Raw genomic sequence first — 14,294 nt, forward strand, 5'->3', positions numbered from 1 at the left:
CTAGGAGCAAGAGTATTATACCAAGCTTTAGCATCACCCTTTAATGAGAAAGGAAATAATTTGAGAATAAAGTAATAGCGAGTTTTCTTATCATGAGTAAAAAGGGTGGCTATGTCATTCAACTTAGTAAGATGTGCCACAACAGTTTCAGTTTCATAACCATGGAAAGGATCAGATTCAACCAAAGTAATTAACTCTGGGTCGACAGAGAATTCATAATCCTCATCATCAATAAAGATAGGTGAAGTAGCAAACTTAGGATCATATTTCATTCTAGCATTTAGAGATTTTTCTTATACTTGCATAATAATTTCTCTAGATCATATCTATCCTTACAAGCAAGAATATCTCTAGTTGTCTCCTCATTCATAACATAACCTTCCAGTACCTTAGGCAATTCATATGAGGCATTAACCTGATGCTAGATACATCCATTTGAGGGACAACCTTTTTCGGATGGAGGGGGTACCAATCAAATGCAACACCTAGTGCGAAGTAAGCGTAGCTTAGATGGTTAGATTCCTAGCGGCGGAACCAATTCATGAGAGTTCAACTCATGGACCTAGCACTCGCGCTTGCATTTTCTCGGAGGTGCTCATAGGGGGTAGGTTATGCGTGTGCGCATTCATAGAGATGAGTATATGTGTCCGTATATGCTTTTTATCATGTTTATAAAATACAAAACCCAATACGTCATGGACCGGCCGTTAAACTCTTTCTACGACTGCTTTCTAGTTGTTGTTTTTTCCCTAAAAAAGAGGGGTAGTGCATCAATTTTAAATAATGTTCAAGCATCATAAAAAGGTGTTAATAAAAAATCTTTCCAATTATTATAATCCTGGTGGGTTGTGGTCCTTAGGTGGGCCCCCCTCACTTGTCTCTTTAGCCCACATCATCGCTCACCTCCCGAAAAAGATCCCCGTTGCTCTCTCTCCCGTGTTCCCGAGCTCAAACCCGCAGATTTTGATCTCTTTGCTCGAAGCTCCGTTTCCGAAGCTGTTTCGGGGGATTGTTGCTTGGTATGTGACTTCACCATTTGTCCAATTAGTTTTTGTTTTAGTGGTGTATACTTTGAATAATAGCTTACTCTTGGTGCTGCTGTAGATGTGCTTGCATGTTGAATTCTTAGAGTTCTAAGTAGTTTGAATGCTTGCAAGAGTATACATTTCAGTTTTTGGACCGACGATAATCACCTTTGTTGCTGAAAACCTTATAGTAAAAATAGGCATGGGGTATGAAGATTTTATTCTTACAACCATATATTTGAGATTGGGATCATTGTGATCTTAATTTGTGCTTTGCAAGACAACTGTTAAGATGTGCTTGCAATGTATCAAAGTGGGGATGTATCCAAATTACGTCTTGATCGGAACGCACCCTACATCGAGAGGCAGTTGGCCAACCATAGGTCCTTTTCGTCGTGCATGGTTATCTTGTTAATTAAGATAAATTAGACAAAAAACATTGAGTGTTTAATGACCACACCTCATATATTTCCGGAGATTGGATCCATGTTATCGTAGTAAACCTTTCTATCACTGGTGTTCACAATAGCGCTTCACGTTCTTCCTGACCCTAGCCTCCTTGTGTACCAAACTCCGGGATCCTGGGTACCTACAAGGTCGAAGAATGAGAGAGACAGAAGACAACTATGATGCATTTTTTATTTCACACATACATGACGTTCAATCAAATCCATTCAATCGACCCCTCCAACAAATACACCAGGTTGTAAGGCTATGCCTCAATCCTTTGCCTTATCGAATTACTCACACATGATGATCGGATCGCAAGAAAAATCATGGAAGAACACATAAAGATGCATGCTTTATTGATAATACGTCTTACAATGGTTGTTGGATGCAATACACAATTACAAGTATGACTAACTTGGAGGTGGATTGGTGCGGTGATGGCGATGGTGTTTGGTTGTGGAGATGAGATTGAAAATGGAGACGTCTAGGGTTGGAGAATGGCTTCTTGTGCGGAGATGGTGGTTCTGGCGATACTACTTCGTGAATCGCGTGCAGGACCCTTAAACAAGTTGCTGGGTTGGACGTCCATCGACGTCTTACGTTCTGGTCTGGCTGGTGTGCCTTCCACTTGATCTCTTCTATCTTCATTTTGTTTCTTTTGTTGTAAAAGCTTGATTTTTATCCATATATAACCCATTTTTCCGTGGAAACAAAATAAAGAGAGGATTTCACAATCTCTTGCATCCATTAGAGATCTTTGAACAAGGTGTACTGATTTTTTTATACTATATTATAAACCATCTGCTAAAGAAAATACTTTACATGTTGTGTTTTTAAATAAAGGCAATTTTTTATAAATCTGGTAGAAATTCAAAAGTATTGCAAAAATACTAGTACAAAGTATAAGTCGTATGAGAAGGAGAAGAGATTAATAAACGGAGAAGAGATAAAAGGGTAGAAGCGTCCTTTTCCTCTCCCGTCTCCCTTTCTTCCCTGGCGTCCGGGCACAACTCGCAAGTAAAGAAAGTAGGGTTTTCTTCCCCATCCTCTGCCCCGCCGCTCCCACCAATCGATCCCCATCCGCCGCCGCATTCCGGCTCCACCTCCGCCCCCCGAACCCTAGACTAGACGACGCGCTTGGCGCCGATGGGGCGCAAGAAGAACGTCGCCATCGACGACGACGAGTACTCCCTGCCGCAGGACGACGAGGCCGCGCCGCCGCCCGCCGACGCCGTGGAGAAGCCACCGCCCAAGAAGGGCGGCAAGAAGGGCAAGAAGGGCGGCAAGTCCGCCGCGCACGACGACGACGACGACTACGAGCCCGCCCCACCGCCGCCCCCGCCGGCGGGGGATGAGGAGGGGGACGACCCGATCAACGTCGTCTTCACCGGCAAGAAGAAGAAGAAGAAGGGCGGCGCCGGCGCGGGCGGGATGAGCGCCTTCGACGCCCTCGCGGCCGCCGAGGACCAGGACCAGGACGAGGCCCCCGCCTCCACCGCCGCATCCGAGCTCGAGGCCGGTAAGTCTGAGGCCAGCGGCGATCTCGACGACGTCGACCTCGATTTCGACTTCAGCAAGTCCAAGAAGAAAAAGAAGAAGGGCAAGGGAGCTCGCCCGTCCGCCGAGGAAGACGAGGAGGAGGCTGCTCCTGCTGCTGCGGTGGCGCCCCCAGCTGCTGCCGAGGAAGAGGAGGAGCAGGAGGCTGCGGCCATGGCTGCCAAGAAGCCACAGAAGAAGAAGAAAAAGAAGGGTGGGTTTACCGTGGACGATGAGGACATCGACAAGCTCCTGGCTGAGATGGAGGATCCTCCCCAACCCACACAGGAGGCCGAGGCTGAGCCTGAGCAGGCTAAAGGTGGGGATTCTCTGGCCCCAGATGCTGATGATGCCGGCGGAAAGAAATCGAAGAAGAAGAAAAAGAAGGGAGGGTTTACTGTGGATGATGAGGACATTGACAAGCTCCTTGCAGAGATTGAAGACCGGCCTGCTCCGCTATCTTTAATGTGTTATTTTATCTTAGTCTTGTTGAATACATCTTTTTTTTTACTTTACTGGATGATGAGGACATTGACAAGCTCCTTGCAGAGATTGAAGACCGGCCTGCTGCCGCTGAGGAGCCTGAGCCCAAGGCTGCCAAGGTCGAGGATACTGTTGTTGCTGCTGCGACCAGTGTGGATGATGCTGAAGGGAAGAAATCAAAGAAGAAAAAGAAGAAGAGTGGAAGGACAGCACAGGAAGAGGAGGATCTGGACAAACTTCTTGCTGAGCTCGGTGAAGGACCGGCACCGGCACCGGAGAAGGAGAAACCATCCCAGGCACTGCCTTCCGCTTCAGCAGTGAAGGAGGACGCTGAAACTGCGGAGGATGGTAATGCAGAGCAGAAGGCCGGGGAAGGAGAGGTAGAGTCCGCTGCAGCCAAGAAGAAAAAGAAGAAGAAAGAAAAAGAGAAGGAGAAGAAGGCAGCAGCAAAAGGGACAGATGCTAAGAAGGAGGAGGAAAAGGAGCCAGAGGCGCCTAAAGGGAAGGTTGACATGAAGAAGCTCCCAAAGCATGTCCGGGAGATGCAGGAGCTTCTTGTGAAGAGGCAGGAAGCCGAGGAGCGGAGGAAGAAAGAGGAGGAAGAACGCTTGAGGAAAGAGGAAGAGGAGCGTTTGAGGAAAGAGGAGGAGGAGAAGAAGGCAGAGGAAGCAAAGAGGAGGAAGAAGGAGAGGGAAAAGGAGAAGCTGCTCAAGAAGAAGCAGGAGGGTAAGCTTTTAACAGGGAAGCAGAAGGAGGAGGCCAAGCGGTTAGAAGCCATGAGGAGGCAATTCCTTGGTGAGAGTGAAGTTCCAGTAGCTGATGGGGCTGCCCCTGAGATAAAGAAGAGGCCAAAGTATGATAGCAAGAAGAAAAAAGCTCAAACAAAGGCTTCAGAGGCTCAGAAGGCAGCTGAAGAACAACAGCAAGAGGTAAATGAAGCCAACATTGACGAGGAAGAGTATGTCATAGTGGACCAGGAATCTCAGTCTCAGGTGGCAGAATCTGAGACAAAAACAGAACCCGACCAAGAGGTGGAAGAGGCAAAACAAGAAGAGGAGGAGGAAGATGAAGATGACTGGGATGCAAAGAGCTGGGATGATATCGATGTGGGTTTGTCGAAGACAAGTGCTTTTGAGGAGGAAGAGGAGAAGGAGGACAAGCCCGTTGCCACGAAGCAGGAAATTTCTAAACCGCAACCTGCAGTGCCTGCTGTAAAAAATGTTGCTCCGCCTGTTGACAACTCTAAAAAGAGTGAAACTGAAAATGTGCGTGCCAACAATGGAGTTGCTAAAAAGAAAGGGAAGAAAGGATCTTCTAAAGATGATGATGCTGACAATGCTAGCGACCTCCGTTCACCAATCTGTTGCATCCTTGGTCATGTCGATACTGGAAAGACAAAGCTGCTGGACTGTATTAGACGAACTAATGTGCAAGAAGGAGAAGCTGGCGGTATTACTCAACAGATTGGAGCTACATACTTCCCAACTGAGAATATTAGAGAGAGAACAAGGGAATTGAAGGCTGATGCTACTCTCAAGGTTCCTGGCCTGCTTGTTATTGATACTCCTGGTCACGAGTCCTTCAGTAATCTGCGTTCTAGAGGTTCAAGTTTGTGCGACATTGCTATTTTGGTTGTCGACATTATGCATGGGCTTGAACCCCAGACAATCGAATCCCTGAATCTCTTGAAAAGTCGAGATGCAGTATTTATCGTTGCTTTGAACAAGGTACTATTCTTTGGACTTTTGTCCCTTTAACCTTCGGCTTCCTTACTGTTCTGCCATTTACTTGTTTGTTTCTTACCACTGTATGAAGGTTGATCGTCTTTATGGTTGGAAGACCTGCCCCAATGCTCCTATCGGGAAAGCCTTGAGACAACAAAATGATGACGTCAAGTTGGAGTTCAATACGAGGCTTACTGATGTATGTGGACATTATTGCTCTCTCCTTTTATTTTTATTATGGAAAGAACTACTAGTTGGTGTTGTTCTAATCACATGTATGTGCTTTGTCCAACAGATTGTGACACAATTCAAGATGCAAGGTGTGAACACTGCTTTGTACTACAAGAACAAAGAGATGGAAGATACATTTAACATTGTGCCTACCAGTGCAGTAAGGCATGGTCAACCATTAATCTTATGGGTTCATTCATTCAGATATCTGGCAGCAAGTATGATATTACTAGCATCTTTTCCTTAACACATAATGCACTTCTCTCTGCAGCGGTGAAGGCATTCCTGATCTGCTTCTACTATTGGTGCAATGGGCACAAAAGACGATGGAAGAAAAGCTTACTTTTGTTGATGAAGTCCAGGTACGGGCATATATGAGTTTACATGTCATTGTAGAAGAATGCACTTGTATGATCTTATCTTATTCTGTTTCAGTGTACGTTGCATAAATATGCTTGTCATTGTAGAAGATTCAGTCTTATGATCTTATCTTATTGTGTATCAGTGTACTGTCCTGGAAGTCAAGGTCATTGAAGGTCATGGCACTACAGTTGATGTTGTGCTGGTCAATGGTATGCTCCATGAAGGAGATCAAATAGTCGTGTGTGGCATGCAGGTAAAATTCACTTTGTTGTATAGTTGCAATTCCCGCTGCAAGTACATCACCAGCATTTGTAAGATTCAATATGTTCTCACTGTATCTCTATTTAGGGACCCATTGTGACAACCATCAGAGCTTTGTTAACACCACACCCGATGAAGGAGCTTCGAGTTAAGGTGTGTGGCTCATTATACTGTACCTTCATTCAATTTCTCACTATAGATTTAATACAGTGCTGTTCAAGTTCAAATAGGCTGCTACCTTGAAGATTCATTCTCTTTTGGTGCTTTGATGACCGGGGACCTTTTGGTAGCTTTGACTAAAACATTTACATACTGGGAGGTTTATATTATGCACACTTTGTCCAAAAGATTTATGTTATCATGTCATTTTGTGCCTACTTGGAAACAGTAAATTAGCGTCATGCTAGCCCTGCCAAGAAAGCTTAAGGGCATGTTTGGTTTGCAGCCATACTTTGCCAAATGTTAGGCAGAAAAGTGTGGCAAGTGTTTGGATGCAGTCACAGTGGCACACCACACTTTCTTAGTCAGTCACCCCGCTTGTCATAGACTCAGTTGCCAGCCAACTTCTGCCACAAGTGTGGTGACAAATTTGTCCGCCACAACATCTTACTTGCCACCTGCTGCCTTTGCTTGCTTCGCTAAGATGGTTTTGGGTTGAGTTTTGTCCCTTCAATGCCACTCACCAGCATGAATTTTTCCCTTCTTTATATATTCATTCATGTAGTTCAGGGACAGGTAGTAGTTATCTTTATTTCTAACTCTTAGGCACCACAATGCTTAGGCCTTACCAAGATGATTAAACGCTTGCATATTATGATTCATTGCTTTCTTTTGCACTAAGATGATTTGAGCCTTCGGTTACCTTGTAAGATCTAGTTGACTAATTCATTGAAACGCAATTTTTCAGGGCACCTATCTTCACCATAAGAAGATCAGAGCTGCACAAGGAATTAAAATATCAGCGCAGGTGAGTTCATAGATCTTTGGCACTTCAGAGTGTAAATATTAGCACACTTCTGAAAAACAACGTGTGTGTTTGGTCAGGGTCTCGAACATGCAATTGCTGGGACTGCGCTATATGCTGTACGACCTGATGCGGATATAGAGGACCTAAAGGATGCTGTAATGGAAGAGATGTCGAGGGTTAGGAACCGGATTGATAAGAGTGGCGAGGGTGTATATGTGCAAGCATCTACGCTGGGGTCATTGGAGGCTCTCACGGAGTTCTTGAAGAGCCCTGCTGTGAATATCCCCTTCTGTGATTTCAGCATAGGGCCAGTGCACAAGAAAGATGTTATGAAGGCCAGTGTTATGCTTGAGAGGAAGAAGGAATATGCAACTATCTTGGCTTTTGATGTCAAAGTGATGCCTGATGCCCGTGATCTTGCAGAAGAGTCTGGTGTGAAGATCTTCGTGGCAGATATCATATACCACCTTTTCGACCAATTCACAGCATACATTAAGAACATAAGGGAAGAGAAGAAGAAGGACAGCGCTGAAGAGGCTGTTTTCCCCTGTGTTCTCAAGATCATGCCGAACTGTGTCTTCAACAAGAAGGATCCAATCGTTTTGGGTGTCGATATCCTTGAAGGAATAGCCAAGGTATTTTGTCTGATCAGTGAAAATTTATATTTTCTCAACCCTTTTTTTACTGGATTGATTAGCTGAGAAGTTATCATTCTAGAATACCCAGTAGCTATTATTTGACCTAGATGAACAAATGCCAGTAGCAGTAGGCTCACATCTAGAAATTAGAAATGGTCTTTGATCATGATGTGTCCATAGACATGAATGTTATGTTTTCTCATACATCATGATCATGGTGTTTATGGTCTTTGATCTCCTTCTCAAGCTATTTTTCTAGAATATACTCAGTAGTTAAGAACTAACCACGTAGATGAACAAATACCTCATAATCTTAGATAGTGGAAACTTACCTAAAAAAAGGTGGAAACTATCATATATGTATAATTTAATGTCCGAAACACTTGAATATTATCATGGAGTGGTCTTTGTCAAGATATGTATTCCATTTCTCATTTTCCTCTGTTATGTAGGTGGGAACGCCTCTGTGCATACCCTCGAAAGAATTTATCGATATTGGGAAGATTGCCTCCATTGAGATAAATCACAAACAAGTTGATACAGCCACAAAAGGGCAAAAGGTGGCTATAAAGGTCGGTATTACCCTGTGTTCTGTCCATGCTTGTTAGATTTATATCAGGTTTTGTCTGACATATGTTGTTGTCTCGTGGGTGGTGACCAGATCATTGGGAGCAACTCTGATGAGCAGCAGAAGAGCTTTGGCAGGCACTTTGAGATGGAAGATGAGCTGGTCAGCCACATCACAAGGCGATCCATCGACCTTCTTAAGGAGAACTACAGGGCAAGTCGAGCGTTTCTTTCTTGTTTGCTTGCAGTGCCCTGGTTCACCCTGTTGTCTGCTCATATACCCTTGACTGTTGTGACTGCAGGATGACTTGACGATGGATGACTGGAAGCTTGTGATGAAGCTGAAGAAAATACTGAGCATACCGTGAGTTTGACAAAGCCGGCACGACGTCAAAACCACCTGGCCGAATGGATAAATTGACGCTTTTGAGGGTGCATATATGAATTGACAAGGGTGGTGCTATTCTTGTTTTGTTGCTTGGGCTTGGGTTGCAGCTGTTTGAGACATCTGGCCTCGCTCATGTTGCCATGGAGGGTGGTTTCAGTTTTGACGATTTTGTAATTTGGTCCCTTACGTTATGCCTAACTTTACGAATCCATCCTGTAATAACAGCAGCAGCAGATTTCCGTTTCCTTTGCTTTTTTCATGTGAGGCGTTTTCTTTTTTGAGGGAAGGCCATCATGGCTAGCTTTATTGCTTTAAATAGGAATTACATCATCCACAAGGTCTGAGACCAGACAGCCTGGAGGCTCATCCTTCCAAAATCTAGAAATTTTATTACAATAACTATGTTTAGCTAGCACATGCGCCACTTTATTTGCATTACGAGAACAATGCTTAAATTTGACCTTCCCAATCAAAGTCGTAACATCGACACACTCCGCGAAGATAGCAACAGCTTCATCCCACCATCTTGCTTGGCCACTGCAGGAATCAACCACTGTTAAGGAATCGGACTCCGCTTCTACTCTCGGAAACCTAAAGAGTTTGCAAACCTCAGGCCATCCCTCATTGCCATTGCTTCTGTTGTGACCACACTTGATGCCACGGGAATATAGATACATTGGGCTGCAAGAAACGATCCATTTACATCTCTGATAACCGCAGCAGTTGCTCCCACTCCTTCATCGACATAAAATGCTGCATCAACATTTAGTTTGACAAATCTAGGCTCCGGCTTCTCCCATCTGTCTTGCACTGAAACAGTTTTCTTCGCATTTGCCTGGTCGAAGTTATTAGAGATAACAAGGACCGATATAGGCCATTTGAAAGCTGGTGGAGGATTACCATTATGAGTGTACTGGCGTCAGATCCACCACAGGTACCATCCTCCTACCGCTATGATTTGTTTCACATCCAAATTCGGTTTGCTGGGCACTTGTCTTGGCGGACCGAGCAGGATGTGTTCTAATATAATTGACCTCGATCGATCAATCCTTTTTGCTTCATCAATGATATCGATGATTCCAAGCCGAGACCACATCTCCTTAGCATGGGAGCAATCAAACAGTAAGTGCCTCACATCTTCCGCCGCCATGTGACATATGGGGCACGCACCCTCTATGCCAACATGCCTGTTAGTGAGGATGGACTTTAGGGGTAGAATTCCATGTAGTGCCCGCCAACAGAAAATTTGAACTTTACGTGGGATTTGAAGTTTCCATAGAATACTCCAAACTTGTGGTGTGTTTGACCTCCCTGGCTGCGCTATTGCATTTGCATGTGTCCTGAAAGTTCGACTCCATTGAGTGTGATAAGCTGATCGTACCGAGAAGATGCCTCTTCGGTCCGGATGCCAAGCTATGAAGTCTTCAAAAGCATTGTGATTCAGCGGGATTTCTAGTATCCTTCGGACATCGATAGGATTAAAGATAGCTCGAATCAGATCCTCGTCCCAGTTCCCATTTGTGGGGTCGATGAGATCGCTGACTGTAGACAGGATAGTATGACCTCGCGGCGTGATAATCCTTCTATTTGCACTGCTTGGAACCCATGGATCGTTCCAGATGTTCACTTTCTCCCCCGATCCAATACGCCAGATATACCCCAATTTGAAAGTCTCCAAGCCCTTCATAATACTCTGCCAAGTGAATGAGGCCCCATTCTTTAAAGTAGCTTGAAGTAAATTACCATTAGGGAAGTATTTCGCCTTCAATACCTTTGAACATAAGGAATCCGGGTTGTTCAGTAACCTCCAGCATTGCTTTGAAAGCATTGCTAGATTAAATGAGTATAGGTCTCGGAATCCCATGCCCCCTTCATTCTTCGGATAGCAAAGTTTCCACCAAGAATACCAGTGCATTTTCTTGTGTTCTTCATCATCACCCCACCAAAACTGGGAAATTAAATCAGTAATCTCTTTACATATACCTTTGGGTAGGCAGAAGACTGACATAGCAAACACCGGAATTGCTTGTGCCATAGATTTCAATAGGATCTCCTTTCCTCCAGTGGATAGATGTTTCTCCATCCAACCTCTAAGCCTCTCTTTGATTCTCTCAATAAAGTGCTGAAAGCAATCACTTCTATCCGCTCCCACCATTGCGGGTAGGCCCAGGTATTTATCAGAAAGTGCCTCTGTATCAATGTGAAGCTCCTGACATATTTCAGCCCTAGTGACAACAGAAGTATTAGGGCTAAAGAAACACTCGATTTAGCAAAACTCACCATTTGCCCCGAGCTTTGACAGTAAGTCTCCAGAACATGCTGTAAGGAAGCTGCATTAAGCGTGTCTGCCTTCATGAGAATTAGAGAATCATCAGCGAATAATAGGTGTGATACTGATGGTGCATTTCTGCACACTCTAATCCCTTCTATGCCACCAACTTCTTCTTCATACTGCAATAGACTAGAAAGGCCCTCTGCACAAATGAGGAATAGGTAAGGGGATAGGGGATCCCCCTGTCTAATTCCCCTTGTAGGGTTAAAAACATCTGTTTCTTGTGAGTTAAATCTCACTTTATAACTAACTGATCTCACACATTCCATAATCAATTCTACCCACTTTTCATGAAATCCCAATTTGATCATCATATCATGCAAAAACGACCACTCCATTCTGTCATAGGTTTTATGCATATCGAGTTTTACTGCACACAACCCAGATTGTCCTGTCCTTTTATTCTTAATCTTATGCACACACTCATATGCTATCAAGATATTATCCGTGATCATTCTTCCAGGGACAAAGGCGCTTTGAGTAGGAGAAATGATATCAGGTAGTATACTTTTCAGACGTAGAGCCAACATTTTCGAGATTATTTTATAGAGAACATTGCAAAGACTAATGGGTCTGAATTGCGTTACCAGCTCCGGAGCATCAGTTTTGGGGATCATCAGAATTGTTGTGTCGTTCCAATTTGCTGGAATTTTCTTCGAGTTAATGGCCAACAAAACCTCTTTAGTGATCTCCTCCCCAATTATATGCCAGTATTTTTTGAAGAAGATTGCGTGCAAACCATCAGGCCCAGGTGCTTTTATATCTCCAATGCTAGAGATCGCTTTCTTCACATCCTCCGCTGTATATGGGGCCATGAGGGAATTGTTCATCTGATCTGACACCTTCCGCTGAACTCGCTCCATGATCACCGGATTGGTTTGCTGAACTTCAGAGGAAAACATGTGAGAAAAGTAGTTTAATACATGGGCATTTAAATCATCAGTACTTTCCAACCAATTCCCAGCCTCATTCCTTAATCGCTTGATAAAATTCCTTTTCCGCCTTGCCGAAGCGAAAGCCTGGAAAAAAGCAGTGTTGCGGTCACCAGCTTTTAGCCAAATTGCTCTGGACTGTTGCCTCACTTGGATCTCTTCCAATTCCAGCAAATACTCGATGAGTTCAGTTAACTCTCTTCTCTTTTCTTCATTCTCATCATCCATCGGTCCCGCCATAACTCTTTCAAGATCTCGCTGCGCTTTACGCAGACGCTTTTTTGGCTTTTTGAGAACTCTCTGATCCCAGTCGTGGAACTGGTTATGCATTTTATTCAACTTGTCATAAATGTTAGTCACACTTGGGTCGGCTGTAACATCATTCCACGCTGCCGTTACCGTCTCCTCAAAACTCCTCTCCCTCAACCAACGGGCCTCAAACCGTTTTACTTGTACGTTGTTCTGTCCGGAGGTTGAGTGTGTATAAAACTCTGTATCCACAAGAAGGGGTCTGTGGTCAGAGTGGTTAAATTCCAAGTTCTGCAATGCTGCATTAGGGAACAAATTCGCCCATGCACCATTCACCAGACCTCTGTCTAGTCTTTCCCTTATTCTTCCACGTCTCCAAGTGAACGGGTCCCCGATGAAGCCTATATCATGTAAAGCCCAATCATCAATCGCTTCTTGGAAGGCCTGCATGTATTGTGCCGGACGTGGATTGCCTCCCTCCTTCTCATGAAGAAATTGGATTTCATTGAGGTCACCAATTAAGAGCCACGGCAAAATCTGACTCTGGTTGAGTTGCCTCATACGTGATCAGGTCAGATGCTTATTCTCCCATCTAAATTCACCGTACATCCCCGTCAAACGCCAAACTGGATTGTTATTATTATCCTCCATTATTACATCAATGAACATAGTGTCTAGGGCAAGCCTACGTACATTGATATGATTATTCCAAAAAAGAACTAAACCACCACTTCTTCCATTACTTGTACACACCAGTTTCTGGTCCATCTTCATCCTCCTCCTTAAACATTCTGCCGGATAGCTGTCAAGGTGGGTCTCCGACAAAAACACCACGTCCGGGGAACATCTTCGCTGTGAGGCGTTTTCTTCTCGTCTTATTGCACGTGTTTGATCTTTTGAGATGGGAAAGGTGGGAAAGTTTTGCTAGGTCGCCGTCAGCTTGGGCGCTTTAGCAGCAGCTAGTGCAGTGGTCATCCAATCCTACTCCTGCAACAGTTATTTTCTTGCTAATCATACTTGCAGTGCTTCCAAATCCGGTATTAATATTTCTTTTTAATCCTATAAATATGTTTGATGAGGCGATTCATCTTGTTGCAACTTACAAAAATAATCAGTTAACAGTTTCCAGCAAAATAAATAATAATAAATAAAGGTTAAGAGTTGTCAAGATGCGCTGCCAATGCTCTTACTATTACCACTGTATTGTAAGGCACCTGATAGGTAGCAGGGGATAACTGAGGTATGATTGGGGGAACTGGGGAAGAACAGAGAGAGATGCAGACGTTTTTTTTCTTTTTTTGGGTGGAGAATCTTCTATTCTTTTAAATGAAGAAAAAAAAGTTGCCATGTCCCTAACATCTAAAATAAAAAAAAACCTAACATCTAAAAGAGATGCAGATGTTTTATCTCTTAAATGAAAAATCCGATTGAAGATCCGTTTTCATCATTAAATCCCTCGCGACGAGATCTTCGAAACTAGATCTCATATCAATATATTTCGACGAATTTTTTTTTGTATTAAAAGTTGCCATGTCTATTGCATATGAATTGCCATGATGTTTACACTGAAGTTGCCATGATATGTTTCAACTATTTTCTTCTACATTTAAAAGTAAATTTTGACATATTATAAAACATGGAATTAAGAAACTAGACTTGCCATGGACCATAAACTAAAATTGCCATGATACATGCACTTAAAATTGCCATGGTACATACAAAAAATAATTTTCATGGTCAAAGTACTGGAATTGCCATCATCAAATACCTAAAGTTGCCATGCTCTATAAACTAAAATTGCCACATGGCAACTTTAGTTTACGCACTATGGCAACTACAGTGTAAACATCATGACAACTTTTGGGCAAAAAAATTTTCGTCGAAACATATCAACATGAGGTCTAGTTTTGAAGATCTCGTCGATACGGATTTAATGGTGAAAACAGATTTTTAATTTGATTTTTAATTAGGAGATAAAACATTTTTAGCCAAAAACCAAACAGATTCCTGATTTCTGCTGATGTCATCTGTTCATACGTGGCAAAATGAGTGGTGTGAGCAATGTGCAAGATGCCACATGTGTGGGCGTTAGTTTTTTTTGTTTTTCTTTTGTTCGAACTGAGAGAGAGGGGCGACAGAGGCACACCA

At 43.5% G+C, this 14,294-nt stretch overlaps 1 protein-coding gene across 1 annotated transcript; it reads left to right on the plus strand.

The window, feature by feature from the left end:
* Positions 1-2,453: 2,453 nt before the first annotated feature.
* Positions 2,454-8,879, plus strand: LOC125532238 (eukaryotic translation initiation factor 5B-like). Its single transcript, XM_048696380.1, has 12 exons — positions 2,454-3,425; positions 3,542-5,221; positions 5,310-5,417; positions 5,514-5,614; positions 5,721-5,811; positions 5,955-6,065; positions 6,161-6,226; positions 6,981-7,040; positions 7,118-7,675; positions 8,131-8,250; positions 8,340-8,459; positions 8,548-8,879. The coding sequence occupies exons 1-12, from the start codon at positions 2,622-2,624 to the stop codon at positions 8,611-8,613; spliced, it is 3,885 nt and encodes a 1,294-aa protein (XP_048552337.1). The 5' UTR covers positions 2,454-2,621; the 3' UTR covers positions 8,614-8,879.
* Positions 8,880-14,294: the final 5,415 nt, after the last annotated feature.

Source organism: Triticum urartu, chromosome 1 (genome assembly GCF_003073215.2).
Source record: "Triticum urartu cultivar G1812 chromosome 1, Tu2.1, whole genome shotgun sequence".
NCBI classification, from domain to species: Eukaryota; Viridiplantae; Streptophyta; class Magnoliopsida; order Poales; family Poaceae; genus Triticum; species Triticum urartu.